At 38.8% G+C, this 27,412-nt stretch overlaps 1 protein-coding gene across 1 annotated transcript; it reads right to left on the bottom strand.

Moving 5' to 3' along the window:
* ext2 (exostosin glycosyltransferase 2) lies at positions 1-25,688 on the bottom strand. Its single transcript, XM_084716421.1, has 15 exons — positions 25,544-25,688; positions 24,250-24,594; positions 23,930-24,153; positions 23,055-23,144; positions 21,401-21,517; positions 20,935-21,130; positions 19,746-19,885; positions 19,561-19,654; positions 12,973-13,104; positions 8,663-8,852; positions 5,388-5,554; positions 4,618-4,761; positions 3,453-3,581; positions 2,631-2,713; positions 1-1,432 (listed from the first exon to the last, which is right to left on the bottom strand). The coding sequence occupies exons 2-15, from the start codon at positions 24,562-24,564 to the stop codon at positions 1,294-1,296; spliced, it is 2,160 nt and encodes a 719-aa protein (XP_084572547.1). The 5' UTR covers positions 24,565-24,594; positions 25,544-25,688; the 3' UTR covers positions 1-1,293.
* Between the last annotated feature and the right edge of the window lie 1,724 nt (positions 25,689-27,412).

The raw sequence follows: 27,412 nt of genomic DNA, 5'->3' as shown, positions 1-27,412 counted from the left end.
TATATTAGTGTGGTCTTTACTTAAGAAATACAAAGTCATATATACACTTAGATACATGAACTCAGTCAAAAAAATTTAAAACAATTTCACTGACCTTAAAAATAAAAAAAAGGGCAAATAAAAACATCACAAGGCAACGTTAACATCTTTAAGTCTGCACTGCTCTCAATGTTAGAGCCTAAATACTGAAGGGAGGCCACACAGTGATGAAAAGGACAAAAATATAAACATATATAATGAAAGAATAAAAAAAAAAAAAAAAAAAAAAAAAAGCAACAACAGTTTATACACTGTTTTGAAAAGTGTGGATTTGGGAACTGTCCATTTGTCATTGTACAGCACGTTTTCATATTCATGGCAAACAAATAACACAACTCATGAAATGACTAACGGATGCTTCAATTAGCACCACTGATTTTCTTAAACTATAATATAACGAAAGGCTTGTACAGGCAGTATAAAATTACAATTCAAGATGTTCCAGTAGCTTGGCATCAGTATTTTAAAATCAGCAGTTACTCACTCTAAATATAAGATTTATAGTACCAGCTTGGTCCAACCTGATTGCGTAAAAACAGACTGTATGTGAAACATTGTCTGTTAGCCACCATGCTCTGTTGTTACAGTATCACATTCAATTAACCCTTAAGCCCTCATAGATATGTCATTTAATATATCTTATCTTAGTTCAACAATTATTACTTTTCCTTTTCATAAAATACGGCTGAAAGAATCAGATCCATGTCAGCTTTTAAAAAGAAGGAAAAAAAGAAAATCCTGGTTGGAGCATCATAAATTATGACTATTATACAGCACTGCTGCAAAATACAAATATATACACTGTATACGCTGATACCAGAGCAGCTGGAGCCCAAAGTTTCAAGCTCCTGAACAGCAACAGTGAGGAACCACAAGCCTCCAATCAGTTAGCCTGTCCATCAGTCACCAGACGCAGGGTGACCCTCCACTAGCAGTTCATGTAACATTAGTCTGGGCATTAGTACGGGTAAACCTTTATATCTTTTACTTGCCAATAAACAAATCACTCATCACAGTCATTCCTAGATTCCAGTGTCCTCTGTCATTCAAGATATTAACTTAACTGTGCAATTCTGCGTTTTAAACCCATTTAAATATTAAAGAATCTAACTAAAACTCATTTGAACTGAGGGGTGACAGAAGCATGTACCACTTTAAGTCTGAATACTGACGTCATGATATAAAAGATGATGTTGGTGACGGATCTTTAAGTGTTGAGGCTGTGATGAGGGCCAAGCATCTGTTACAGGCTGGTCAGAGGCTGCCGATGTTGGGGAAGCTCTTGAGCTTCTCTGGGAAGTCGTCTTTATAGAGCACTGGGTCTGCACGGTGTTCCACTACCTTCAGAGGCATTGTACCAAAAACTGACGCAAACTTGTTGATGCATTCAGATCTAGGGATGCAAACACAAAATATTTACTTTAAAAGGAGGCTGAAGACGTGACGTTATTTAGCCACTTCTGGTTATTGTTTGCAAATTATGTGTGTGTACCTTTTTCTTTCTTTTTAATTATTTTAAGGTGCTGATATTCCTTATATAAGTCCCCCCCCCCCCAAATTTTACATATATGTATATCTATATTTATTAATGGAGGCTGTAATCCAGTCATTGATCTTGTGTTTTTATTTCTACAGTTTGCAGACTTTGCAAACGTAATATGTATGAATTAAATGTCTGCATCTTAATGTTAAAGACGTAACTGCAAAGACGGAAAATAATTACGGTGTAGCATAGAGCTGCAGTGATTAGTGAATTAATTGATTAGTTGAGCGAAAGAAAATTGATTGCCAACTATTTTGATAATCAATTAATGGTTTCAGTCATTTTTGTAGGAAAAATATCAAAAATTTGCTTCTTAAATATTGGAGTTGCTGCTTTTTGTTGTCATTTATGATGGTAAATGAAAAGCTGTTGGGTTTTTGACTGTTGGCTGAACAAAGGAAGCAATCTGATGATGACACTTTGAAAAAGGTTCATCACAATTTTCCAAACCCTTTTTTTTTTTAGATTTTATAGACTAAATGATTTATAATGAAAATAATCATTAGGAGCAGCCGTAATGTAAATGTTTTACTATATTTCACTGATAAATACTTTCAGTTTTTAAAACGGAGCGGACAATGTTAATTTAAGACATAAAACACTGATGACTGCAAATTGCTATACACATGGTTCTTTTGTAATGCACACAAAATTCTCTGGTAAAGTAAGGTGAGCACAAAAGAGGGGGAAAAAAATCAGAAATACTGTTTCTTTCACTTACTCTGAGGGTGCAAAATCAGCAGCAAACCTTTAAATTTAAATGCGACTTTAATGTGTTTTTTTCATATTAAAAAAGAAAAGATAGATTTATGGTCTTCTGGAAAACAAACAAAAAACAAATATAACTAGCTGTAAAAATATTCTGCAGCTCCAGTTCTGCAAGATACCAAGCCAAAGTCATGTGGGAGGTGTGATGCACGCGTGCAAAAATGGTTTAGTGAGACAAAAACAGAAGAGCAAGAGACACAGACAAAATAAAACAAAAAACAAGATTTTACTTTGCTCATTTCATTGTTTTTTGGGGGTTTTTTTGAAAAGAGTGCCATACCTCTCAACCATGTGTGTCTGATCCAGGGACAATCCATCAATTGCAGTACACTCAGGGCACTTGAACTTTTTCCGGGGGGTCACCTAAACAGAAGCAGAACAAAGTCACACTAGTATTGTCTGCTCACTTCAACTGTTTGTTTAACCTCAGGAGGACAGACAGAGGCTAATAAACTGTCGAGTGTCATGAAATATCAATCAAACAAGAACTTTTTGTCAAGCACAGTGTGAGGAAACATGTCTGAATTCTTATCAGTGGAGCTTGAGAGAGATGAGATGAGAATGGCTTTACTCTGTTGAACCACCGTCACATCCACTACACCCCCAACTCATGCCTGCACCCAACGCTCTGTGAGTGTGTGAGTGTGTGTGTGTGTGTGTGTGTGTGTGTGTGTGTGTGTGTGTGTGTGTGTGTGTGTGTGTGTGTGTGTGAGTGTGTGTGTATGTGACGCAGAGAGGAAGACAGACATGGATGGTTGGAGTGTTTTCTGAAGGAACCTGTTGGAGATATGGTGGATGCAGGCATAAGGGAGTGTGCAGCTTGTGATTTGATGGCAGGGTGTGCGTGAGCCCCGGCGAGCTAAGGAAAACATACTCAGAGGGGGAGTGCCAGTGAGTGACACCCAGATAAGGGAGGTTAAGGCCAGGCTTTAACTCGGGCCCCTGCACCTGGACGCAGCCAGTGTGATGGGGAGGGAGGGGAGAGGCAGTGAAGCCGAAGGGTGAGAGCTGATCAAACCCAGAGATGCTGGTCCGCTCCGTCAGGCTTCAACGTCCCCCTGCAAGTTTAAAGCTGCCAGGCCGGTTACGGCGATGAATGTACCTTTATGGGGGCTTTGCCTGTGATGTTAGCCACCAGGAAGTTCATGGCGATGTCTTCACAGTTCATGTGAGCGTCCACCCAATTCTTGATGTCTCCCGGCATCTTGTATGTATACAAATAGTTGAAGTACTGCAACGGAAACAAAATTACTTGATGTCATAAATATATATTATATAAATACACTGCAGACACAATATCTACAATAATTCAAACAGTGTTTGACCCAAGAGCATGCAGAAGGAACCACAGGACTACAATTTACTTTGAACTTAAGTGAGTGTGTGATGTTTAAGTAGAGGCAAGATAACCTTGCTCTAACTATGACACTCTGCTCGTCTATCACTGTCATCTTCCTGCCTAAAATCCAGCACATATTCAAAACACAAGTCTACTGGATCTCTTAAATCCTTTCCTTCATTTTTCAAAATAATGTCCAGATTAGGGATGTGCACAATTAGTCAACTAGTTGATAAAATCAGAAATTCTAGCTGTTTAAACTAATTATTGATATTTCATTAATATACAACGTCAGTTAACTGTTGCCTCCAAGATGTGACGCAGCCACAGGTGGCGCATATGCCTTTATGTAAACCAGCAAGGTGGAAAGTGGGACCAAAGATGAGATCTCGTAAAACCAGCGTGGTTTGGCAGTGTTTTGGTCTAGAAAATGAAAATAAGGTTTGATATAGGCTATGTCAGAATAAATTGGTATATTACCACTTGACTGGAACAATGCGTAACCACATTGAGCACAGGAATGTGGGTGGAAAGAAGGTTGCTGGTGCATACATTTCAGCTGCATTTAAAATACGATTTGGTTGGTGAAGAATGTGATTAACTGTTTCAAATGGCTCTTACATATTATGCAATATGTTTTTGTATAATGTTTAACCTTATCAATTTATTTGTGCTCAATTTTAGTGTTTTGTTCTTCCTTTAAACTAGTCGACTAGTCTAAATTTTAATTTTCATTTCATCCACAACGAAATCAGTCATAAGGACCATCCTTATAGATATAATGTACAGTTTCCTTTTCAGAATTGGTTTTGTGTGCATTATTACTAAGCAAAAGTTATATCATCCATAAGTGGCTCTGAGGGAAACTTGTGTGAAAGAGCTAAAGCAGCTAAAAGTACTAAATTTCAACCAGACATTCCCAAGTCACCTTGTGGTAGAAGGCGGCTCCTGTTAAAACCATGGAGACCTCGTTCGTCCACTCAGACTCATACTTCCACTTCCCCATTTCATGGTCCCAGAGGTGCAGCCGGCCTGGGTAGCCCACCAGCCTGTCTGGGAACTCCCTCCATACCTGGAGCAGGACAGAAGACAGATTTTCAAGTGCAATGAACAAAGGTGAGAACTGATTGCTTGCTTGCACTAAAAGACGAATGATTAGGGGGTTATTAAAATTTAGTCTTATGTTTCAAAATATCCCTGAATATTTTAGTCTGAGCCAAAAATCACAAATGAGAGTCAGAATTACAACACTTTCAGCTACAAGCAGCTTCATGATTGGCTGAATATCTCAGGCTTTACACCAGCAGCCAGTCTGATCCTTCTACTTCAAGCAGGAAGCACTCTCATGTAGTCAGACAGCTCCTCCATCCCGCCTGCAATTCCATGTAATTATCCTTAAACTGAGCACAATTTTATTAAATGGCTTCTAAATGGATTCAGGTGAGTGTACTGAGCTAAGTGGGGCTGGGCAGGTATGTGGGTATGGAAAGCATCAGCTCAAGACCTGTCATCATTCTTCACACATCAAACACATTCAGCAGGCAGTCAAATCCTCACCTAGTGGAGAATGAGACTGTAATCTCCCCGAATGACTTTAAACACTGGGATCAACCCGAAATGGTTTCCTGTGATACTTGCTAGCAGAGGAAGGATGGGAAAGTATGTCAAGATTTTTTGAGCAAGGGTCCTTTTTCTCACCTCGTAACCAAACTGCAGTTCATCAGATGTCAGCATGATGATGTCATCATCGATGGCCAGCACAGCTTCTGTCTCAATCTCGTCGTAGGGGAAGAAGCGGTTACTCAGCTTGTTCTCTTTGGTTCGCACGACTTTGAGAGGTACACCGATCTTCGGCCACAGAGACTCTAACAATACAACAATAGCAACTAGTTTTATACACATACACGGCTGAAGCAGCTCAGATGATTAATCAGTTAACCGAAAATTAATTTGCACCAATTCTGATAGTCGATTAATCATTGAGATCATCATAATTCTCAAGGAAAAAAGGTTAAAATTTGCTGGTTCAGGCTTTTCAAGTGTGAACATTTGCAAGTTATATTTGTCTAATATGACAGTGTGTTTGCATTTTGGACTGCTGGATAGGAAAAATAAGTTATTTGAGGACATTACCTTGGACTCTGGGCAAGTGTTACAGGCATTTTCATCTTTTTTCATGCATCTTTAAGGCTGCAACTTATTTTATTATCAATTAATGTGTCAATTATTTTCTCAATTAATTGAGTAGTTGTTTGGTCTATAAAAAGTCAATCATTGTTTCCCAAAGGCCAATATGGCATCGTCAAATATCTTGTTTTATACCAAAACCAAACACATTCAGTTTACTGTCATAGATCAATAATTACTGCATTACTTTCATCCATTTGAAAATAATCTGCAAATTAATAATTGAAAATAATTATTAGTTGCAGCCCTACATCGATATACACAATACAGGACAGTGTCATACATTTTTTTTTCCAAGCGATTTTAGGCATTACACAAGATTATAAATATAGACACTGTCAGTGTCTAAAGATGGGCAAGGAGGAATTATGATGTCATTCATCACTGACAGAAATATTTGAAGTCTTTCCTGGCAGTGGAAAATACTGCTCTGGGAGTTAAACTTCACTCACTGACTCGTATCGCTACTCTAACCTCAAGCACGTGCAAATCTAACCACAGTACGATTCTTCATGAGGCAGATCAACAAAGCGCTTTTTTCAGGGGAGCATTTCAAAGATCTTGGGCAGTGTCCATGGCACGGACTATGGCACAGACAGATCACACAGAATGTGTCCCCTCATTAATGGGGTAAAACTGGGGCCTGGCAGCCCTTAAGAAGAGCCCCGGGTCCTCCTAACCATGTCTGAGGTCTCCTGTCAAAAGCTATTGTCAGGAAAAGTGCTATGTTAAACACCCAGAGTTTCTTCTTTCACTCTGTCCATGGTGCTGTCATCCCTTCTTTAACTTCCAAGGTTGGATAGAGACAGTGGGGGTGAGGGAATCATAGGCTATTATTGGAATTTTAAAACTTAAGCTCCACCTTGGCATGGGATGGCATGGGCGAAATGCAGCTTCTGTTAATTATGCTTATTCTTATACTGTATTCAAGAACCAATGAAACCAAAGTCCAAGTTCTGAGGAATAAGCTATGGCTTTTATGCATGACCTCTGCATTTATTTTAGCTGTGTGGCAGAGATCATCTCTAACAACAGACACAAACACTGAAAGCAGTCGAGACAATTCAATAAACATAATTTCATTTAGGCTGAAATTAGTTCAGACTCACAAACAGAAAAGGCAATGATGCTAGATTGTTAAAAAAAAAACTACATGGTTGGGATTGCCTTAAAAAAACACACACAGGAGGAAGCAAAAATAGAAGCCTGTAAACACATCAGATTGAGGCTTGGTGTGAATGAGAAAGAAATCTGCCTTCATATTGGACTGAGCCCCGTGAGTCTGACCTGTCAATGGCCCCTTGTTAATTCTAATGGGTCACAAAGCTCCAGCCAGGCGCCGCTGATGCCTCTAATGAAAAGGCGACTCACAGCCACGAGGGAGCACTTCAAAGTCCTCTCATTACTTCATTACATTAGCTAACTCTTACAGCAGCAGCAGGACCGATTTAATTCCTGTACCAGAACAGTCTTCGTCTGAGTTAAGTCATCAGTGGGGTAAAGCACGACAAACTGTTGTGTACTTAATGGCCATATTAAATAACAATAATAACAACTAATAACAGCAACTAAGAGCTTACTATGACACTTCTCTGATGGACTACAACTGATGATGAATAGTAATGACAGGCAGAGAAACAGAGGGACAGTCAGGTAGCAATAAAAAAAGCAGTTAAACAGAGTACTGTCAGTCAGGACTGGGACTTATTGAAGGCTTCTTTATATGTTATTCATACAAATACATCAATAGTCAATGTATTATCTGCAGTAAATAGTACTTGGCATGCCCCCTGTTTGGGGCCAAAGAGGAGTACCAGCACAGAACCTATGCAATGAACTGCTGTGGATGGGGTCAGCAACAAAAGGTATTTTAGTTACTTAAAAAAGGTTCACCCAAAAAAAAATAAAAATAAAAAATAAATAAAAGAAAAATCACTAAGTGAAAGGGTATGCTATACTTGAATATTTTAAATGCCTCATCTTGCCATCAGACAGCCTTTTTGGATGGGAAACAGCTGTTATACAAGCCAAATATCAGTCAGTTGCTTGGCTACCACTGCCTCAATCTGTTTATTTGTGTTACTGTGTGACTTCGGTGAATCCAAACTAACCTTTGAAAAATGGTGAAGTCACACAATAACACAAACTAACTAACAATCGATGCAGCGGTGAACCAGCAGCTTCTGTGCTCTGCAAGGTAAAATTACTATTTTTGCAAATACAGTTTGGCTGATTTTGGGAGAGCAAGATTTGGCAGTTTCCCGTAAGAAAAGGTTGTCTACCTGCAAGCTAAAGCAGTGAAAATATTCTAAACATAGTGTACACACTTAAAGTGATATCGATTTTTTTAGGTGGACCTTTTTTAAAGTGGCTAAAATACCTTTTGCTGCTGACCTCGTCCAGAGTGTTCATTGCTTAGATTCATGCTGGTAGTCCTCTATGCTTCTTCAATCTGAGGCCTGCCAACTGACATCTACTGTAGGTAATACACAGACTATCGATAAGGAGATGTAAGTATCTCTTTCAGTGCATGCATGTGTTCAGGGTGCTGAGTTCTGCGTAAAGTCTTAACATTTCAGTCCAACAGCACTACAAACCATGTCCTTACACATACCGTAAAAAGCCTTCCCAAAGGTAGAACTTATTGCAGGGTTATTGTATTGGACTGCAAGCTTAAGCTACATTTAAGCTGGTTAGTTTTAGCTACTTTTACCTAATAAATTGGCCTATATATCTTGGAAAGCTCTATGAACTTTCTTATTTTTATGAGAATCTGTTATACTCACCCTCAGGAGGGCTCTTATTCTGGTTATTCCACACCACTAGCAGCTTAGCCAAGCTAGGCACCTTGGAGATTTCTGTGATGACCCTGAAAAGACTTTCAACACGATCATAGGTCAGCACCACTGCTGTGAACCCAGGTGCCCTTGGCGGGATAAGTGGCAAGAACAGGGGGCTGTTCACACTGGACCACTTCTGCACAAGAGAGGAGACAAAGAAAAACATGGACTGTTTAGGCCACAAACATATTTTTTCATCTCTTGCATTCATTTTATGTAATTTTCAAAAAAACTAATGCAGGGCAAGCCTTATGTCTTCTGTGTCAACCTCCGTATGTCATGTTTTCCATGATTTAATACACTATAACAGTGCTCCAATGGACAGTGAGGTCACCTGCAGTAATTTCCAGATGATGGTTTTTATTATGGAGCAAGAATCATCCAGTAATGTGTCTCAGGGGCTAACAGAGGCAGAGCAGAGTGCCGAAAGCTTCCAGTCAGAATTCCAAGTAAAGCCAACAGAAGAAGCATTACATAAGAATAAAAAAGACTGGGATGCTGTTTGCAAACAAAACAGGTTGGCTACCCTGTATCTATTGCTCTTATGATGTTTTTATGATGAGTTTTCTGGGATGTAAAAGAAACACGGTGGGACAGAGAGGAGAAAGGGGGAAAATGGGGAACAGTGAATAGTGGCCGTCTATCGTCAATGTGGAACTTGGCTTTTCTGTCATTGCTCCCCTCAAAAATAGCTTGTAAACTCTGGAAGCCGCACTGACTTCAGCTTAGATCGAGTGACACTGTTAAATGCAAGAAGCCACAAGAGAGTTTTCTGATGGTATTTGTACGCTAAATACTGAACTGAAGTTACAAATACTCATTTGGATTACAAGAGACAACTAGTGAAAAGTAAGTTATTGTGTGCAAAAAAAGGACTTGTGGTTGTTACATTCAAGTGAAATAAAAAGCAAATTTATAGCTTTTATTCACATGCATGTGCGACTATACACCAACAAATATAAGAGCATCAGGGTTCGTAAGCTTGATAAACTTCATCAAAGCCTCCAGAAATATTCCACCCTGGTTACAGTGACAGTCAGTCTGAGAAGGCTAAAGACAGCCTATCTAACACAGTAAATCTGTGGGCTTCTTGAAGTACATATAAACCCTGTTTCTCCTCTGGTCCCAGGTGGCCACACAGTGATTATGTGGCTCCTTCCACAGCATCAACACAAGTCTGTCAACAGAGACACAACCACTGCCTTTTACACAACATCAGTCACTCCTCCACCTATAAAAAGTCACTTTATTGGCAAGTGGAAACTTCCTTGTGGTCATTCTCACATTGTCAAACAAGCGGAGGGGGAAATAATTAAACTAGCACATAGACACAGCACAGATGCATAAAAACAGAATAAAAGAGGCAGAGACCACTTAAGTCATTTGTCAAACAGAATAAATTAGATGAAAAGAAAGCCACAGCTCAATGTGTCACTGACAGATCTGAAGGAGTTAATAGTTTATACTTACCCTTAAAAAGAAGAATCTTAACGGTTATGTGAACTGCCTGAGTGGTTTTTCATTAAACTAAACTCTTGAAAACCCTCTAAGATAAGTAGATTAAGAGTAAGATAAAATAATTACTGCCAGGTAGATGCCTTCATCTGTCAGTACTGTTCATCTGCAGAAACATTCACAGTGACATTCAACCTGAACAGCACATATAAGTCTCACTACACAGATGCAGAGGCACAGTATAGTAGATAAAATCTAATCTTTCAGTTTATTGCTCAATGTTGCAAACAATAAAGCTGAAACACAAAGTACAGTTCATTAATATGAGAACAGTGACGTCTTTTTGTTTTTATTCCAACTCTACTTCAGCCAACGAGATGTCAACCGAAAAAGTCTCTGAGGTTAAAGTGCTGACTTTCAGTTTTAAGGGTATTCAGCCGTTTTCCACCCATTCCTTCCTCACAAGTTGTTCTGCTGAAATATTTAAGTAGAATAAGTGAAAACAACACATTTATAGTCCATGCAAAAATACTGCATGTTTTTTTTGTGCAAACTGCATGGGATCAGCGTAAAGTTGGCATGTCAGTAGAGAAGACTATACCCATAGAACTCATTTTCATTTCTATATCTTGGGGTGACACATCAAGAGACTCCTTTGAAAATCCCCATGCTCATTCTTCACCCCAAAATTGATTAAAACATTTAGCCTAAGTTTGGAGCATTAGTTACCCAACTTCCCAACAAGAGCAGTTGCAACTAACAATTATTTTCATTATCGATTAATCTGTTGATCATTTTCTTGATTGATCAATTAGTTGGTCCATTAAATGTCAGAAAAAGGAGAAAAATATTGATCAGTTTTCCAAAAGAAACATCCTCAAATGTCTTGTTTTGTCCATAACCCAAAAAATATTCATTAATCTGTCATGGAAGAGTAAATAAACAAGAAAATATTCACATCTGATAAATTGAAATAAGAGGAATTGGCCATTAACTTAATAGTTGACTTTACTACTACTGACAAGCTAACATGACATGGTACCAATTGATTCCTTAGGTCTACTGGTTTCATACAATATCAGTATTTTAAAGCCGAGCCTACTGCAGCCTCTGAAACTCTGCTGAGTCAAAGATGTCCAAGTATTCACATCTATGGTGACTTGTAGCCCTTTTTACCCATAAGGGATTATGTGTAATAAATCAGATGTGAATGTTAAACCCCTCCAAATAAAGCTGAAATCAGCACTTCAACCTGATAGCTGTTCTTTCATTTCAAATATAGTATGTGCAGTCGAATGAAACAGAACAGAATGAAAACAAAAATGTCCAAATACTTACAGACTCTGGTATTTTTTTTAAACAAGATAGTGATCAAATAAGACTTTCATATGTGCAGGTGCCAATCACCACAAAAAACATTTTAAACACTGGCATGAGATGCCACAATTCCTGAAATGTATAAACTTTACAAGTATGCCACCACCTACAACTCCCAAACAAAAAGCAGCTTGTCCCTTATTCTGAAACCCCCCTTCCAAAGGCACCAGCAATCCTGGGAAATGTGCTTTCAATTACCAGCCTAAAGACTACAGGAGGAGAAGGGGGGGATGTCTGCCTGATTTATTTAGTGCTGTGTGCAAGTTCTTCTCACCATCCATTCACTGAATCCATCGAGAAAACACTTCATCTCCCATCTCAGGCATGAATGGCCAAAGGTCTGTACCCTGACACAATTAACCTCCTCTGGGTCTGGACAAATCTTGAGACATGAGTGATACTGATAGATTGGACTGGGGGTTAGATACTCTGACAAAACATTTTGACATAAGTGGGCAATGTCAAGTGTAACTGCTGATTAACAAGCTACCTGCTCAGAGGAAAACAGGCAACCGTGGTCAAGAGTGAGCAGCTGCTTGACTATAAACCTATTAATGCTGAATGACTGTCAAACACCACTCAGATCACTACTTGTTTACACCAGCAAAACCCGATTTTGACTGCCACCTCTCCAATCTTAACATTTCAGTGGATCTTCTTATACTGGCATTCTTGTAGACATTTGACAAAGGCTTTTATGCATCCACACACACGCTCACTTGCTCATGCCTCTACCCCACAGACTGAGGATGGAGGAGACTCTAGATCAGACCGGCCTGATTAACAACTCCTGAGAGATGGTCGCCCAGCCAAGCTGTCTGCAGCCACAAACTCCCACAACCGCAGGGATGCTAAACACACACACCATTCTTCACATCCAGCATACTCTCTACAAACACAATGACTCAGACATGCAGGAACTTATTTTTCACCACAACCGAGGCATCCTCCGAGCGCAGAACTGCTGACACAAACTGGCTGCCTCAGAGCTAGCTGGGTGTATACCAAACTGTGAAGCGCTGCATGTGTGGCGCTTAAGAAAGAGCGAAGGCATCGACTGTCACTCTGCCACAGAGGCTTCGATTTACAAGGCACAGGAGAGTGGGAAAGCTTATGTGGCACTGTGAGCGTCTGTATGGTCAAAGCTCGATTGTGAATGGCCGTCATTCAGATGTCTGCAATAAAATAGTCTTCTAGGAACAACTGAGTGCCTCAGCACAATAGAGCACACAGATTGTATAGATTATGTAGCTGTATGTTGGAAGAGAATAGCCTTCAGGGTATAGACGGAGCTGAACATCAGATGCTTTTGAAAGAAAGCAATGGAAGGTTAAGACACGATAATAAAACAATCTTGTTCAATGGCTAAAAGTGACAAAGACTTGCAAAATTCACGTCAACATCAAATCTACACAGGTACATACCACCACAGGTGGGTTGTTCCACTGCTCATAAGTGCGTGCTGCATATGGGTAGATGCGGTCATTGATGATCTGGAGCGTTGTCAAGCCGATAGCCTTCATGGAGCTGAAGTAGGCCTCCCAGAACCAGCGTGCCTATGGACGAATAGATAGAACAAAAAACATTCTTAAAGGCAGTGCTTGAAATTAAGGATGTCTTGACGTCCTGGGAACAAGAAAAATAACACCTGATTGCTTTTTATTTCTATACCAAAAACAATGACTATGCTCATGTGGACTTCAATAGTTGACCATAAAGGGGTAGTTTGGATAATGTGGTGTATAATAGCCTACATCAAATAATCCAAACTATCCATTTAACTTGAATAAAATATAATTTCATTAAACTGCTGCCATGTTGCTTCTGACACAGTTTTGGCATTTCGATAACATGATACAGTCTAGCCATTACATGAGAGGAGGTAACACACCAGTGTGAAGTCATAACTGTAAAACCCAGATTTTCCCCCTTAGGTTCAAATCTTAAAAAAGACCATTTTGCAGCCCTCTACAGCCTCTTGACCTTCAGCAGCTCTTCTTCTGAGGCTCTCTAAAATCTTTTTTTGATGGTGCTGGTTTTACTTCAACAGATCACTGATGTGAAAAGCAGACTTTAATGATAACTAAGCTCTTAACTCGTAAGTGTTGTCAGCAAAGACTGTAAAGATGAAAGAGAATACCTGTACATACAATATGAATATGTTGTAAATTTGCTGACATGCAGAGAAGAAATTTAAAGAGAAAGCAAAGCAACAAACCTGAAAATTATACAGAGTTCATAAACTCTTTTTCAGTTTTTAAATTAAATAAACTAATCAATAATGCTACCGACCACAACATGTGTGCAGCCTCCTTGAATCCTGCAGGCCTCTATTCTATTAAGCAACTTCAAGGGACAGTTCAGAGGCGAGAGAACCCTATAAGCGTTAATGACGCTTCAAACAACACTGTCTCCTGCCAGGAGGCACCGTGTTACACTGACCCGACTCCAGCCCACCAGCTCGTCAATGACCCACAGTTCCGGTTGAGAGGATGTGAATATTTGAGCGTGTGAAGCGCTGAGCTGTATTTCTACTTTGTCCTTCTATTGCAAAGTGTAACCGTACAAACGTGTGCCCCATGTTAAACAAAGAAAGTCCTTAGTGGCATGTGAACATGTGACCATTGCCCAAATCACCCATGATGAGTATGGGACGGACAACGACACAAAAACAGCAATTATTTTTGTAGTGGGGGGTGAAGAGAATCCAAAAAGACTTTCTAATCTCGGGGGGAATCCCCACGGCCCATAAATCAGCCGGTGATGAAAGTTTCTTTTCTGAGGCAGAAAGCAAACTGTGCTGGCCCGAGGGCCCATCCCACCACCCCTCCACCCTCTCCCAGCGCCTGCAGGAATTTTTATGAGCAGGGTAGAAGAGACTGCGCTGCAAGAGAGGAAAAGACACCCTCACTCCATCTTCCAACTGCAGCATCTACCCTATAGTCTACACTGATGAACAAATACATATATCAGTACAAATACAGCAACCCTGACCTACTCAATTCATGAGCCAACTAAAATTTATTTCACCAGTAAAAAGAAAATTAAGTTTAATGTAAACTGCAACTATACTCTGCTGCATATATTGAGAAATAAAGCAAAAAATCCCAAGAGAATCAGGCCCAAAATGTGTTCCTCTGCAAGTCAAATTTAATAGTCAACTGATGTAACGCTTGGTTAAAATCTAATTATCTTCCCATTTCCTTCTAGTTAAGAAGTCTCTCCTGCAGCCCCCTCTCTTTTGTTTTTTTAAATCATTAAAATAAAGGCCAACGACATGACCAGAAACCGTTTACATTACAGTAGTCTGCATCATTTTGTTTAACTTAGTGGAAGTTGTCAAGTGCCTGACAGATGATTCAACCTATAGACCAGAACTGGCAGCCAGTGAGCTGTGGACAGAACCAGGCAATCATTAGTGTTTTCCACATAATCAAAAGCAGCAGTGAAACCAAGTCCGTTTCAATCATGTGAGCTGCTCACTGGGAATATTATTTTGCTCAAGATTTATTAGCACTTTACTTTTAACTGTGATCAAAACATTTCTACACATGCACTTACATACACAAACACAACCTCTTAATAATAATTACCTGGTCTCCCCAGTGTAAATCAATCCTAATTTAGAATGGCTAAAATAAAAATGAGCAGGACTTTGGTTTTAGAGGACCATGACTGAAGACCTTCAAGCTTTAGCAGCAGGTTTCATGTGGGATTACACAGTCTTGGTGCTAGTGAGGCCCATGGTTTCCTGGATTACAGACTACCTCACTGAAAGACTATAGTTGTGCGACTCTAAATTAGGGTTGGGTGATTGGACCAATATACTGGCTCCATCACTGGTTGGTTTTTTGGGGCAATTTTTGATGTTTTATTTTTCTTTAATTTATTGGTCTGCAAGAGTGACAGCCACTGCTTGCAATGCACTCATTCAGCAACAAAGGGCACACCAACTCAGCCACAGGACAAATGAGAAGAAAACAGCCTTATCCAGATGTGATATTTCACTCAATAAATTATACATTTCTTTGACCAAACCAGACTTTGTCATTGTTATTACAGCGAAAAGACTAACAAAAATGTGTTTGGTGAATGTTGCTTTTGTCTGATGAGTTTAAGTATCATCTTAGTAAGGGTTGGGGTTAAGTAAGTAAAAGGAAGAAGCTTGAATTCAGATGGTGTTCAGTTGTAATCTTCTGTTCAATAAGGAGAACAGGTTTGAGAATATTTTCTTTCTTGACATGTAAGTTCATTGAATTCATTCAGTGAATTTAATGTAATTAACATTTTGTAGTAAACTTGCAGCTTGCACACACGTCCAAACTAAAACAGGGGTGGGGACACACACCTTGTTGATTGTTATCAATATGTACACACTCATATTTAACTTAGGGCTATGAAGTTCTGATAACTCCTTCATTTGTGAGGGTGAGGAGAGAGAATCTGGGGAATCTGGACCTCAGTTGACAGTTCAAGGAGATCATATCTGCAACTCTAGATTGGAAAGATTCAGGAGCTATTATTACATTTTTACTTGACTAAAAAGCCACTGACACCTGTCATCATTCAGGCTGACTGTTCAGTTCTGTATGAGGGGTTGCATGTAGAAAGAAAACTGGACTGAAGAGAAGCAGACAGCATGTAAGGGAGAGTAGACCAACATGACATATTCTATAAATCAGCTGCAGAGAGCGTACTGGTCTGCGTGGTGGGGTGCTGGAGAGGTTACAACAAAGTTGAGAAGACAGGTTAGGATCAACAGACTAAAAGAAAAAAGATGTCTGTCAGGTTGACACTCAATACCAAGGCAATAGTAGAGAAAAGATGCCTGGATGAAGTTGAACCCCCTCCTCCCATCTTATATATTCTAATTTAATAACAGAATGGATTTGGCTGTTCTAATCTAATAACGCTCTGTCGTGTATGTGTCATATACTGAGGGTATGACCCAAACATGGCTCATGGAAGTCGGTACACAAACACGGGCTCAGTGGTCTCACTGGAGCGCTGATCATCTCGCAGCTGTCTAGTATGTGGCCTTTTAAAATGTGACCTAAATGGATGTCATTACATCATCTCAAATTTGAAAATGAGTTCTGGTGTCTGAACCGAGTGCCTACGGACTACTGATGGAAGCTCAACAGTAGTATATCATCACAATTCGACCTGGTCTCTAATAAGACTTGTTTAACCAAATGTTCTGTCTCTGCAGGATGAAGAATAACTGCAGTGCCACTCATTATGTAGATCTTACTCTGCATTAGTCAAGAAAAAATTACTAATATTTGTGTTAAATAAAAACATATTTGACCTTCTAGGAAAGTTATTGATGAAAAACAATGCAAACTAATTTTGAGGACTTGGCGCAGTTGTTTTTTTTAATATCAGGCTTCTGACACATTAAGGAGTAACTATAATTTATTTTGACAGAACCTTAAATTAAACTAAGTAAGTATGATATTGGTGTTCATTATATGGTATTTCCTTTGAGGTAAGTTTGCATTGTACATTCATATTTTTACATCTTTAATACACAAGTCAGACTGCATGGAAACGTCAGACACACTATGGAAGCGAAGGCTGCTGAGCCCTCTGCTGGCAAAACTAATGAAATACATCAGCTCAATGACATCCAAAAAAATAAATCAATGTTTAAGCTTTCCTAGTACATTTGTACAAACAAAAAATCAGGCACCATGTTTTATGCTAGTGAAGGTGGAGATTATCTGTCATGACAAACTGGGTGAGGAATATCTCCAGTTTGTTGTAGGTAAGTGCACAGACAAACACTGAATGGTCCTTCACAACACTAGACACATCAAGTTTTCATTCATAATGACATTTCTGTTCCTGCAGTGTGTGCAGATAGTAGATAAGTGCATCCCACAACAGAAAAATACAGACAGTCTGCTTAATCCACAACTTTCCCACAATTCACTACAGTCCACTGTACCATACTGGTCCAGTTGTAGTTGGTGATAGTGTACTTGCAGGTTGGTTTTAGGACCGACAATAATCAGCAGACATGAAGAAGTTCATCATGTTGGGTTGATTGGATTTCTAGTGTGAATATTATTTGTGTCTGCATGCTATAAAAGTATGGCAGAACACCCAGAGAAGTTACTGTAGACTCTGTTCATCTTAAAGGGACTGATAAGAATAATACTGTATATCTGACACTGTCAACATAAATATTAAATACCATATCATTTTATAGCAGCTTTGGAGGAGTAACCTGTCAAAACGGCCACAGTACAATGTCATGTTATATCTCTTTTATGTACTGTAGACTTACAGTACATGATTCTAGGTAACTCAATTCAATTGCCCCTCAATGTTAATGTGCTCCTGAATGCATGTGTTTGTTCCAACAAATCATCTGAGCTTGACTGAGCCATGTACAGTACTTGTATTTGCATCAGTGATGAGATGCTTTTATCAATCAAGCATGTCCCAGTGAGCTCTGATAAACTTCCATATGCTTGCATCCTTAACAGGCAGCTGGGGTACTGTGGCCATTCCCATAAATACGTCACACAATACAGGCACTTAACTCCTCACAGATACCACAAGTGCAGATATTGGGACAGAGCCATTATCTTCAAGAGCTAAATCCATAATGTGGCATAATCAAGCTTTAAACATGAGGCTTTTTAAACATTAAGTGCTCTGTAAATCCATTAAGTACATTACTTTGCTTATTACCTGGTAAAAATATCTATAAACATGTAGTTTTTATTTTATGCAGCACATTTATTAAACTAAGCTCTTCCAATGTCAGCTTGACTGCTAAATGACAGATTCTGCCTCATGTCAAACCTGCACAGTGCACCTGCTTTGAATAATCTCTCATACATGCCAAGCCTGTAAACACATATTTATCCATCTATAAATGTAAATGAGCTGCATAAAATACAAACAGTATTTATGGGGATTTTTAACAGATAAGAAGCAAAGTAATGTACCCAATAGGCCTACAGAGAACTTCATGTATAAACCAAAAACAAAAATGTGGAAATCTATAAAATATGATATGTATGGGGGTTTTTTTCTAGAAAACATGAAAAGGGGTAATTTAGCACCATGCAGAATGGTCCTACAATCTTCAACCACTGTTTGCTATGGGTAAAAAAGACAAAAGAAGTGTATAGTTGTTTCAATAATAATCAATGTGCAAACATGGCAGCACACTCTGATGCTTATACTGTGGGTTTAGAGCGTGGCCTGTGACCAACAGCACCAAAATATACTAGACAGCAGCACACCTTAGTTTCACCAAATTCACAAAATTACTTTTGTAGAGAAATGTCTCAGGCAACAATCAACTTGCAATCAATAAAAGCCATCAGAGTAGGCAGAGAAGAACAGTGATCAGCAAATAATGATATAAAATCTATGCTACAAACTTACCTGTGAGTTACTACAGCAGAAGACCCCCACCCAACCCCCGACCTCACAAGCAAGCCATGTTTTTGAGCTTGTCTGGTGTAATACAACCCCAAGCTGGTCTCTGAGCCCTTGGCCTAAAATGTCTGTTTGGCCAGTATAATTAGTAAATGGACTAGAGTTGATACAAGGGAATGAGGAGCAGCTGAACCGGTGCACTTCTCTCAGAGCTGCTTTCACTTTTGTTTATTGTGGCTCACTGAAGATATCAAATAGAAAGAGAGAGTGAGCCGTCTTCCGTGCATTTCACTCAGGCTAAAGTCAACATAGCTGAATCTTCTGAAAGCTTTTTAAAATCTAGACTGAGCAAAAGAGGAAATTCAAACTTATAAAAAGGTTAGGGTGGTGTCCAAATTTCTGTCTTTTGCACAACACATAAAAATTGTTTTCAGCATCCATAGACTTGATTGATTAGTTGGTACAGGCACATGTCAGATGTGACACGCAAATGGTCTAACCCTACTGACAGCACCTCTGAAAAACATGTCAATCTGAGTTCTCAAACTGTAACTAAATCTATGGCACTTCAAATAAGCTGTACTGAGAGGTGGGTTCTCATCAGTTACCTGTCTCTGCATCTCTTCAACTTGTCTGTGAGGAATACTCTTTAGGATGGTGTACATCTCTGATAGTTTCTCCTCTGGAATAACCACAGACGCCCTGTGCAGACAAAGAAACATTAGTCAACTGAAAATGGCAGACTATCAAACCATTTACTTGTTTTTCCAACTGCTCGGTGACTAAGACAGACCTTTTCCAGTCAAGTACTTCAGAGAACGGCAGAATGTAGGAGTCAGCAAGGATGACAGGGACACAGCCAGCCTGTAGCACATCACTGAGGGCAGCCTGACCCAAACGTGCCCCCCGCAAAACCACACAGAACGAAGACTCCTGTAAAGACATATTGGAAGAAAACTGTCTAATGACCCATTTCCACTGGTAGAAACTTATTTACGATCCAAAGAACATAATGAAGTTTAATTAGAATTTGACCACAGTAATTCAGTTCCAGTTGTATTTCCTGGATTGTAATAAGTTCCTGCTCCTAAGGAAGTACTCCGTGAGGGCCCAGGAATTATGAGGTTTACATGCACACTAATTTCCCACTATTATTCACAATATGATGATATTCTAAATTTGATACAAGCACAGCAAATCCATTTCCATATTCTAAATTAGGCCTGATTCTGAATGGAGCATTTTCCGATTAAGACATGTGGGGTATGTTGGAAGTATTCAGGTTTTCTTTGGGTTTTTTACTGCAAAAACACGTTTTCTTGCCTGTTGACAGTCAGCCTTATGCGTCATAAACAAGATGCAAGATGCATGCCAAAACAAAAAGCCCACATTTCAGGTTGGAAGGAGAAACACACCCACTTTTAAAGATTATGAAATACTTGGATATCAACAGGTTTTTGGATATGTGCAAACACTGTAACGCTGTCCTTTTTAAGAAGGTGGTTGAACGAAGGGAAGGGGGAAGTTTGCATGGTCAAATAAGTCTGCCACAAGTGGAAAGTTCTGAGGAAATACTATTTTGACACAAAAAAAGCGAAGTGTCTCAAGCAACACCAGCTGTTCCACTTTTCCATAATCAGAGTATGCATGGCTGCATGTAAACAGCTTAGAAGGACTATTGTCTTTCTGGGAATAAGGGCAAAAAACTTTGTGCATGTAAACATAGTCGCACACACAAGCCTGTGGACTGCTCAAACATGTGCACAGCATACTTTTTGCCAATAACAAGCATTGGGTGTTGGTGGTATCAATATTAGGACTTGGAATAAAAAATAATTATGTAGCCAAAAATAAGAGGTTGGATTTTTTGTTGCCAAAACCAGGAAAGTAGCACATTTAAGGATAGTGCATTCTGATACTCTCAAATAATAGTTTTTTAACATGGTTGAAATAAATCATTTTAACGCAGTTGTGCCTCTCACCTGCAGGATTTGTGGGTAATCATACACCTGCCCCTTGTAGCAGCGTTTACGTGCAGAGGCGGCACCCTGGGAGAGGTTGCTACACTTGTCGAGGAGGAGCAGTGCTTCTCCATTTTCCTCCTTCAAGCGCTCCAGTTCAGCACGGTACTCTCGGTGGATGGCAGTTTGAGACGACAGAATGAAGTAGCGCCGTGGCCTGGAGGAATGGAAACAGGAGATATGTTATCAGAGCATCTTTATAATGTTGACTATAAATAACTCCTTAATCAGGGGTAGCCTAAAGAGTGTTAATAAACCACAATTACTTTGATTTTATTTAGAGGTCTATTCTAAATATCACACATCATTATTTTCCCTTGGGGCACTATCTGTGGAAAAGCTGTTGTGGATAAATTAGGGAAAGTAATTGTAATTTGGTGTGATACTGAAACAAGATAATGAGAGTTAATGTGTGAGATGTGCTCACCCAGGCTGTCTTTCAGGCAGCTCAACATCTGCAGAGAGGGGGCTATACACTGGGATGCTGACATCATAACCTTGTCTGTAGGTCCATGTAGAGAAACCGCCTCCAGCAAGCAGCGCTCTGAAATAAATAGACCTGGACTGTAACAATGCTTCAGCACACTGGAGATTTCAATAGACATAAGGCACAGAAATATACTTTAAAATAAAACACATTCATTTGTTCTTTTGATTATGACCACTTCTGCAACCAAAACTGCTGATGTGTGACATGAAGTGACATCAAACAAGGCTTAGTGCCCTGGTTAATAAATCCCATACAGTCCGTCAGTTGGATTCGGTTCTACTCTCAGGAAAGGTGAATATAAAGTGGAAACACACCGTCAGTCACACACACACCTGGTTCTGATGAGGCGCCATGCCAAATGGACTCCAGCTGGATGAGCCCAGGAAATTCCTTGCAGCTAAAGATAGTGTTCATTGTCTCAAGGCTGAGTGTTCGCAAACCCAACCTCTTCCATCCTCAACCATCACTCTAGCCTACAGGATATCTTGAGACACACAGGCTCTTCACTGGTAAATACAACCAGATTTGAAACATCTTCTCAAGACCTTTTGAAACTATGGTATGTTCCAATTGCTTGTAAATCTCTCTTTCATCTTCATCAAATCATCATTCTTAAGACTTTGTAAGTGACTACAGTTATGGTAAATGCTACTTAAGGTTTCATAATCCATTGCAGAGATGCAACAGTACAAATTTCATATCAAGATTATAGTGACTAAAATGATCACATATCAGTATAATCGTGGTGTTGTTAAAATGTGTTGAAAAGGTTCGTAATGTACTGATACAAACACTGAAATCATTTCACCTAGTTTTATATTGAAAACCTCTTAATGATTTGAAATGGCATCATATCTTTTACAGTATCAATGTTTTCACTGACAAAAAAAAAACAAACCCACGCTGCATGCTTTGCCTGTGTCCCTGCACCCAGGAGACTCTTGCCAACTCGCTGAGCTGTATTTACAGAGCGTTAATCAAACACGATTTTAATGACAATTCCAATTTGGAAAAAAAAAATATATATATATATATATACTAATCATCTGAAATTTTACCAAGGTCTGAAGCCAGTAATTGTTTCATCCCTAATCCACTGTAACATGAAAATGTCATCTATACTGGAAACAGGATGTACATAAACAAGAAATTATTTATCTATTAGATTTGTACCTACAGGTGGGAATTTGCTGACAGGAATCCTGAAAACATGAATCTTGACAAAATGCTTTCCTCACATTGGCTGTTTTGAAGTTTGCAGTTTTAGGTAATTTTAGGTAGCTGTAGAAGAATGATTTGACTGCTGATTACACTATTTGGTTAATGAAATTCATGCACCAAGCCTCCCATGGTAATCTTTACCTTTGATCTAAATATGGATTTATTTGCGCCACATATTCCCATTCTGTTAACACAGCCTGATGACTACAAGGAGCAAGCAATGTAATGGTCATTTCAATACACTAGGACATTGTGGAAGTGAATCATTATCAGTAATTTTAGATTTCACAGTGATTATAATAAATAATAATTTTAAATAATAAACTTGTTCTTACAAACAGTGAGAGTATTCAGTATGTACTGTAGATACCTGTCTCTGGGCACATCCAAGGCTGTATTGTAGTCTGGAGGGCCTCCTGGTAACATGTTGAAAAGTAGGTGATTCATTCCTTTGTCCCATCTACAAAAACACACAGAAGATTAGTTCAGTTAATTAAAAGGTTACTTGAAAAGCAGAAAATTAAATGATTTGAATGACAGTTTTTGTTGAATGCTTTTCTCAATTTCATGGAAATTTTGAGATATCTCTTTGCGCTCTTGTGACATTTCTATATTATATGGGCATCAGTTGCCATTTCTGACATTATTTGCTATTAAGAAATGGTTGTTTCCATGCCTCACAATAGGCTTGGGTGGTATCTAGCTGTTCATACCTTCATACCTTCCTGGCATTTCATCAGTGATGGTATTTGTGTAAAAAAACAAACAAAAATGTAGAAACTGAGCTACTAGTGATAGAAATCATCTTAGACACAATTCTGTCCATTTACAATGCATTTATCCTCCCTAGTATTGCTGCAAAAAACAACAAAACATGCACATACCCAATCAGAGATCAAGATAAAATCAATGAGTAATACAAACAATTTAAACAACAATTATGACAGGCCAAGTAATGAGAGCAAATTTAATATGTTCAAAAGCAAAAGAAAAAATCTGGTTGGGGCAGATCTAATGTGATATACATGGTTGAGTGATAAATCTTTTGAGAAATAAAAAGCTATATATGAGCTTTAACACCAATGATAACGATACATATAATGTATGAAAGCACTCTTTTAAAAAGAGCTTTATAAACAGGAATGACTAGAGAGCAGATTGACAAATCAGTAAAACTGTACTTCATGGTTAAAACTAATTAAGTAAATTAACTTTTTCAAGACTGCATCTAGTGCAAATTCTTACCTGGGTAGCATTGCCAGAGCCTGGGCAGTCTCTCTGATACGCAAGGAGTTTTGATTCAGCACATCAATAGATGGGATAAAAAGACAAGCCCTGGTGACATCATCAGTGTAAAAGTCACTGTCAGAGATGGCACTGAGCAGGTCATTGTATTCTCGAGACAGTCCAGTGCTACTGATGGGAACCCCCAATTCATCCACAAACTTCTGCAGAGGGTAGATATAAACCTACAAAAGCAACAAGAAACACAGCAAGATATTGAAGGGATAAACTTAGTTTTTGAATACCTAGTGATGTGAGGAGTTGCTTTGAGAGGCAGTTACCTTGATTCTGTTTTTAGGATTGTAGCCACATCTGTACACGTCAAAACAAGTGTGCATGCGACAGCTGAGGTCACCCCTCTCAGGAATTGGACTGGAGACAGGCAGGCGGACCAGAGGTGCGTCGTGAACACTGCGTTTATCGAGGGTCCAGTCAGCTGCGGACTCAATGGAGTGGGGCCAGAACTGAAACATCCCAGTGGCAATTAGTCCCAGCAGCACCACAGAGAACAGGGTTATGTAGTATATACGGTGCTTGGTCTTCATCCGCGGGATAAGAGCAGGGCCCCGCGAACTGTATTTCCCAGAGGCATACATGCCGGACACCTCTCTGTCTCCAACCAGCCACTGCAATGACAGACTTCTGATTAACCACAGCTTTGGATCTTGTGTATTCACAATGAAATACAGTAGGGCTGCATAATTAAGACAATCATTTATTAATTCCACAATGAGGGAACATGCAAATCAAAATATTACTGAAATCGTAACATGCCAAGTGCAAGACTCAAAACACAGAAGCTGTAATTTTATGATGAAGAAAAAAATGTGTCAAAACAGCATTAAGCACTGTAGTGGTACAGAGATGCCTTGGCCAACAAATCTTCAGATCATCTCCAACATTTCAACATGTCCAGGTGTAAGAAAACACGTTCTATTTTCTTTTTTTGACCCAGACGTCAATAAATGTCAGATCGACCCCACTTGGCAAGTTTCCTCAGTGAAAAAGAAAAATTAGATGCAAAATGATCACTCCCATGGTCATATCAGCAATATCTGTCAAAATAATGGCGATTTGATTTATTTTTACCATGTCGTACAGCCCTAAACTGCGGTCACAAGTCCCCGAAAATCTATTTCTAATGTCAGCAGTGCAGTGAATAGGTTGCCAGTTAACAATAATAAGTCCTTGTTATAGTATCGATTTTAATATCTTTGCTGTCAGCCACAGTTGTTGTACGCTGACATATCCTTAGCAGTTTCCGATGCAATGTCCCTAGCCAAATAGCCCAAAGATTGGTCATAAATTCGTTATTCATTCAAAAAATTGTTGAACTAAAAGTGAACATCCCTGTGCCCAGTCAGCGCAGTTATGAGTGTCTATTTTATCCTAAATTACCTGGGAAGCTAACTTGGCTAACCGCAGCTAACGTAGCACTTAGCTAAACCAGCTGTGTAAACATTCGTGCTAGCTAAGTTAGCTCACTAACGTTAACGTCAACTGACAAATAAAACGTTTTAACACGATTTTAAAAATGTAATTTTCTAACATTAACATACTGAATGTTTTACTTACCGAGACGTTTAACGGAACGGGGCTCGACAGTTCGGTCTTAATTCATGGCAACAGATACAAGACAGGCTACACTTCTCAAGTGTTTCTGCTAACCTAGCATCAGGCTAACATTAGCGCCCCAGGAAACCTTGCAGTGATTTTCGGAAGTCATTCTTCTTCGCTTCTGACATGTATCTCTGTGACTCAGGAGGCAGTGAGACGCTCTGCTTCCCTCTAGTGGAAGCAGATGGAGGTACACTAACATGTTTTACAAATGCATAACTTTTAGCATGTTTCTTTCAGGGTTTATAAGAACATTTGGAAATGTAAGTGTCAGAAAAGGCAATAAAACATTTAATTAATATCTAATTGTACAATACAAAAGAGACATTATTAAATGTGTTTACTAATTAAAACTAACGTCCTCTTAATTTGACCTAGTTATTGGATCAACATTTCAGTTATAAACTTTTTTTTTTAATTTGCTTGATGATTACTTTGTAATTTAGTATTTTTATTCATATATTAATAAATCAAATTGTAAACAAATTTATTAATGTCCATTTTCATTGTTCTGTGACACTTGTGGTCCTCCATAAATTCTGTAAATTCTTTGACCAGATAAAAGAAGAAGAAGAAGAAAAATCAAGTCAAGCTCCGCTAACTTACCTTTCTCTGCATTCTCTGAGTTTTCATCCATAGGCTACCTCATGGTCTTCCTCTACTTGTCAATAGTTTGACAAAGTATTGTTGAGATTGTCCAACTAATGTTGATTTTTAGATTTTTGGAATGAACTCATCAGCTGTGCCACTAAAATACAGTATATTTATTCTAAAATGAAAGAATAACTCTCTTTGTGTTGAATAAGCTTGTTTTCAAGGGGTCATTAATAAAATTATTCACTGTAGTATTATATTGGAAAGTCTGTGCTGGTACAGCCGTGGTATGTATATACAGTATGTATATATGGGGTTATTAAGTCTAAATTATTCCAAGTACAGTATAAATTATCTGCAGTAAAGCTACTGCAGTATAAATTACAAGACGTTTTTACTCATCTACACTGCAAGGCAGTCATAATATTATGATAATTCAAGTAGCTATTAAAAACAGAGGTTTGAGTGGTCTGCACTGCGCTCAGTTAGGGAGTGATTACAGATTTCACAAACTGCTTTAATGTTAGTCATCTAAGAAAAAATAAATTAACACATTTTTAAAATGCCCACAAGATATTGTGAGTTACTGGTACATATTTGCTTATGCTGAACATTTTACTACTACTTAAGGTTTTAACTGGCTAACTCAGCAGATAGTAGGTGTTACCAAACAGACACCTCCCATCCACGCTGTGTTAGCTGACCCATGGCACCTCCATACGGCTCAACAGTAGATTCTGATCTCCATCAAACCTACTGCACACTCATACACTGACTGCACCTACACTTGGGCTTAAATATAGCTCCCAACGACTCATGCCATCTTTACTCAAAATCCATCTGCACTCAGCAGTTCTGAAACTGATGACACATTCTTTACATCAGAGCTTTAAAGCTTAAACTTTTTGCAGGATGGGCTCATTTGGCATGTGTCCACAATACTTGGCATCAAAAGTAATTATTTTAAAGCTATTTGCTTTTGCAAACAACCAAATCTCTTAATGTGAGTAATTCTTTGCCTAAATATGCCTAAAGTATACATATTTTTTTTAGAGGAGACTTAATAGAAACTTAATTGCACAGATTAGATATTTATACTCCAATTATGCTCTCGTTAATATCATCAAGCTAAACTTGTCACTTAGTAGCAGTGAGGAAAACATGAACAGGGTTTCTGCAGGTTATAACAAATAAAATTGAAAACCTTTTTTAAAGACCATTATAAATGCAATT

This window comes from Lutjanus erythropterus, chromosome 1 (assembly GCF_056507025.1).
Source record: "Lutjanus erythropterus isolate fLutEry1 chromosome 1, fLutEry1.hap2, whole genome shotgun sequence".
NCBI classification, from domain to species: Eukaryota; Metazoa; Chordata; class Actinopteri; order Lutjaniformes; family Lutjanidae; genus Lutjanus; species Lutjanus erythropterus.
The sequence above is the reverse complement of the archived record's forward strand: the minus strand, read 5'-3'. Positions and strand labels throughout refer to the sequence as shown.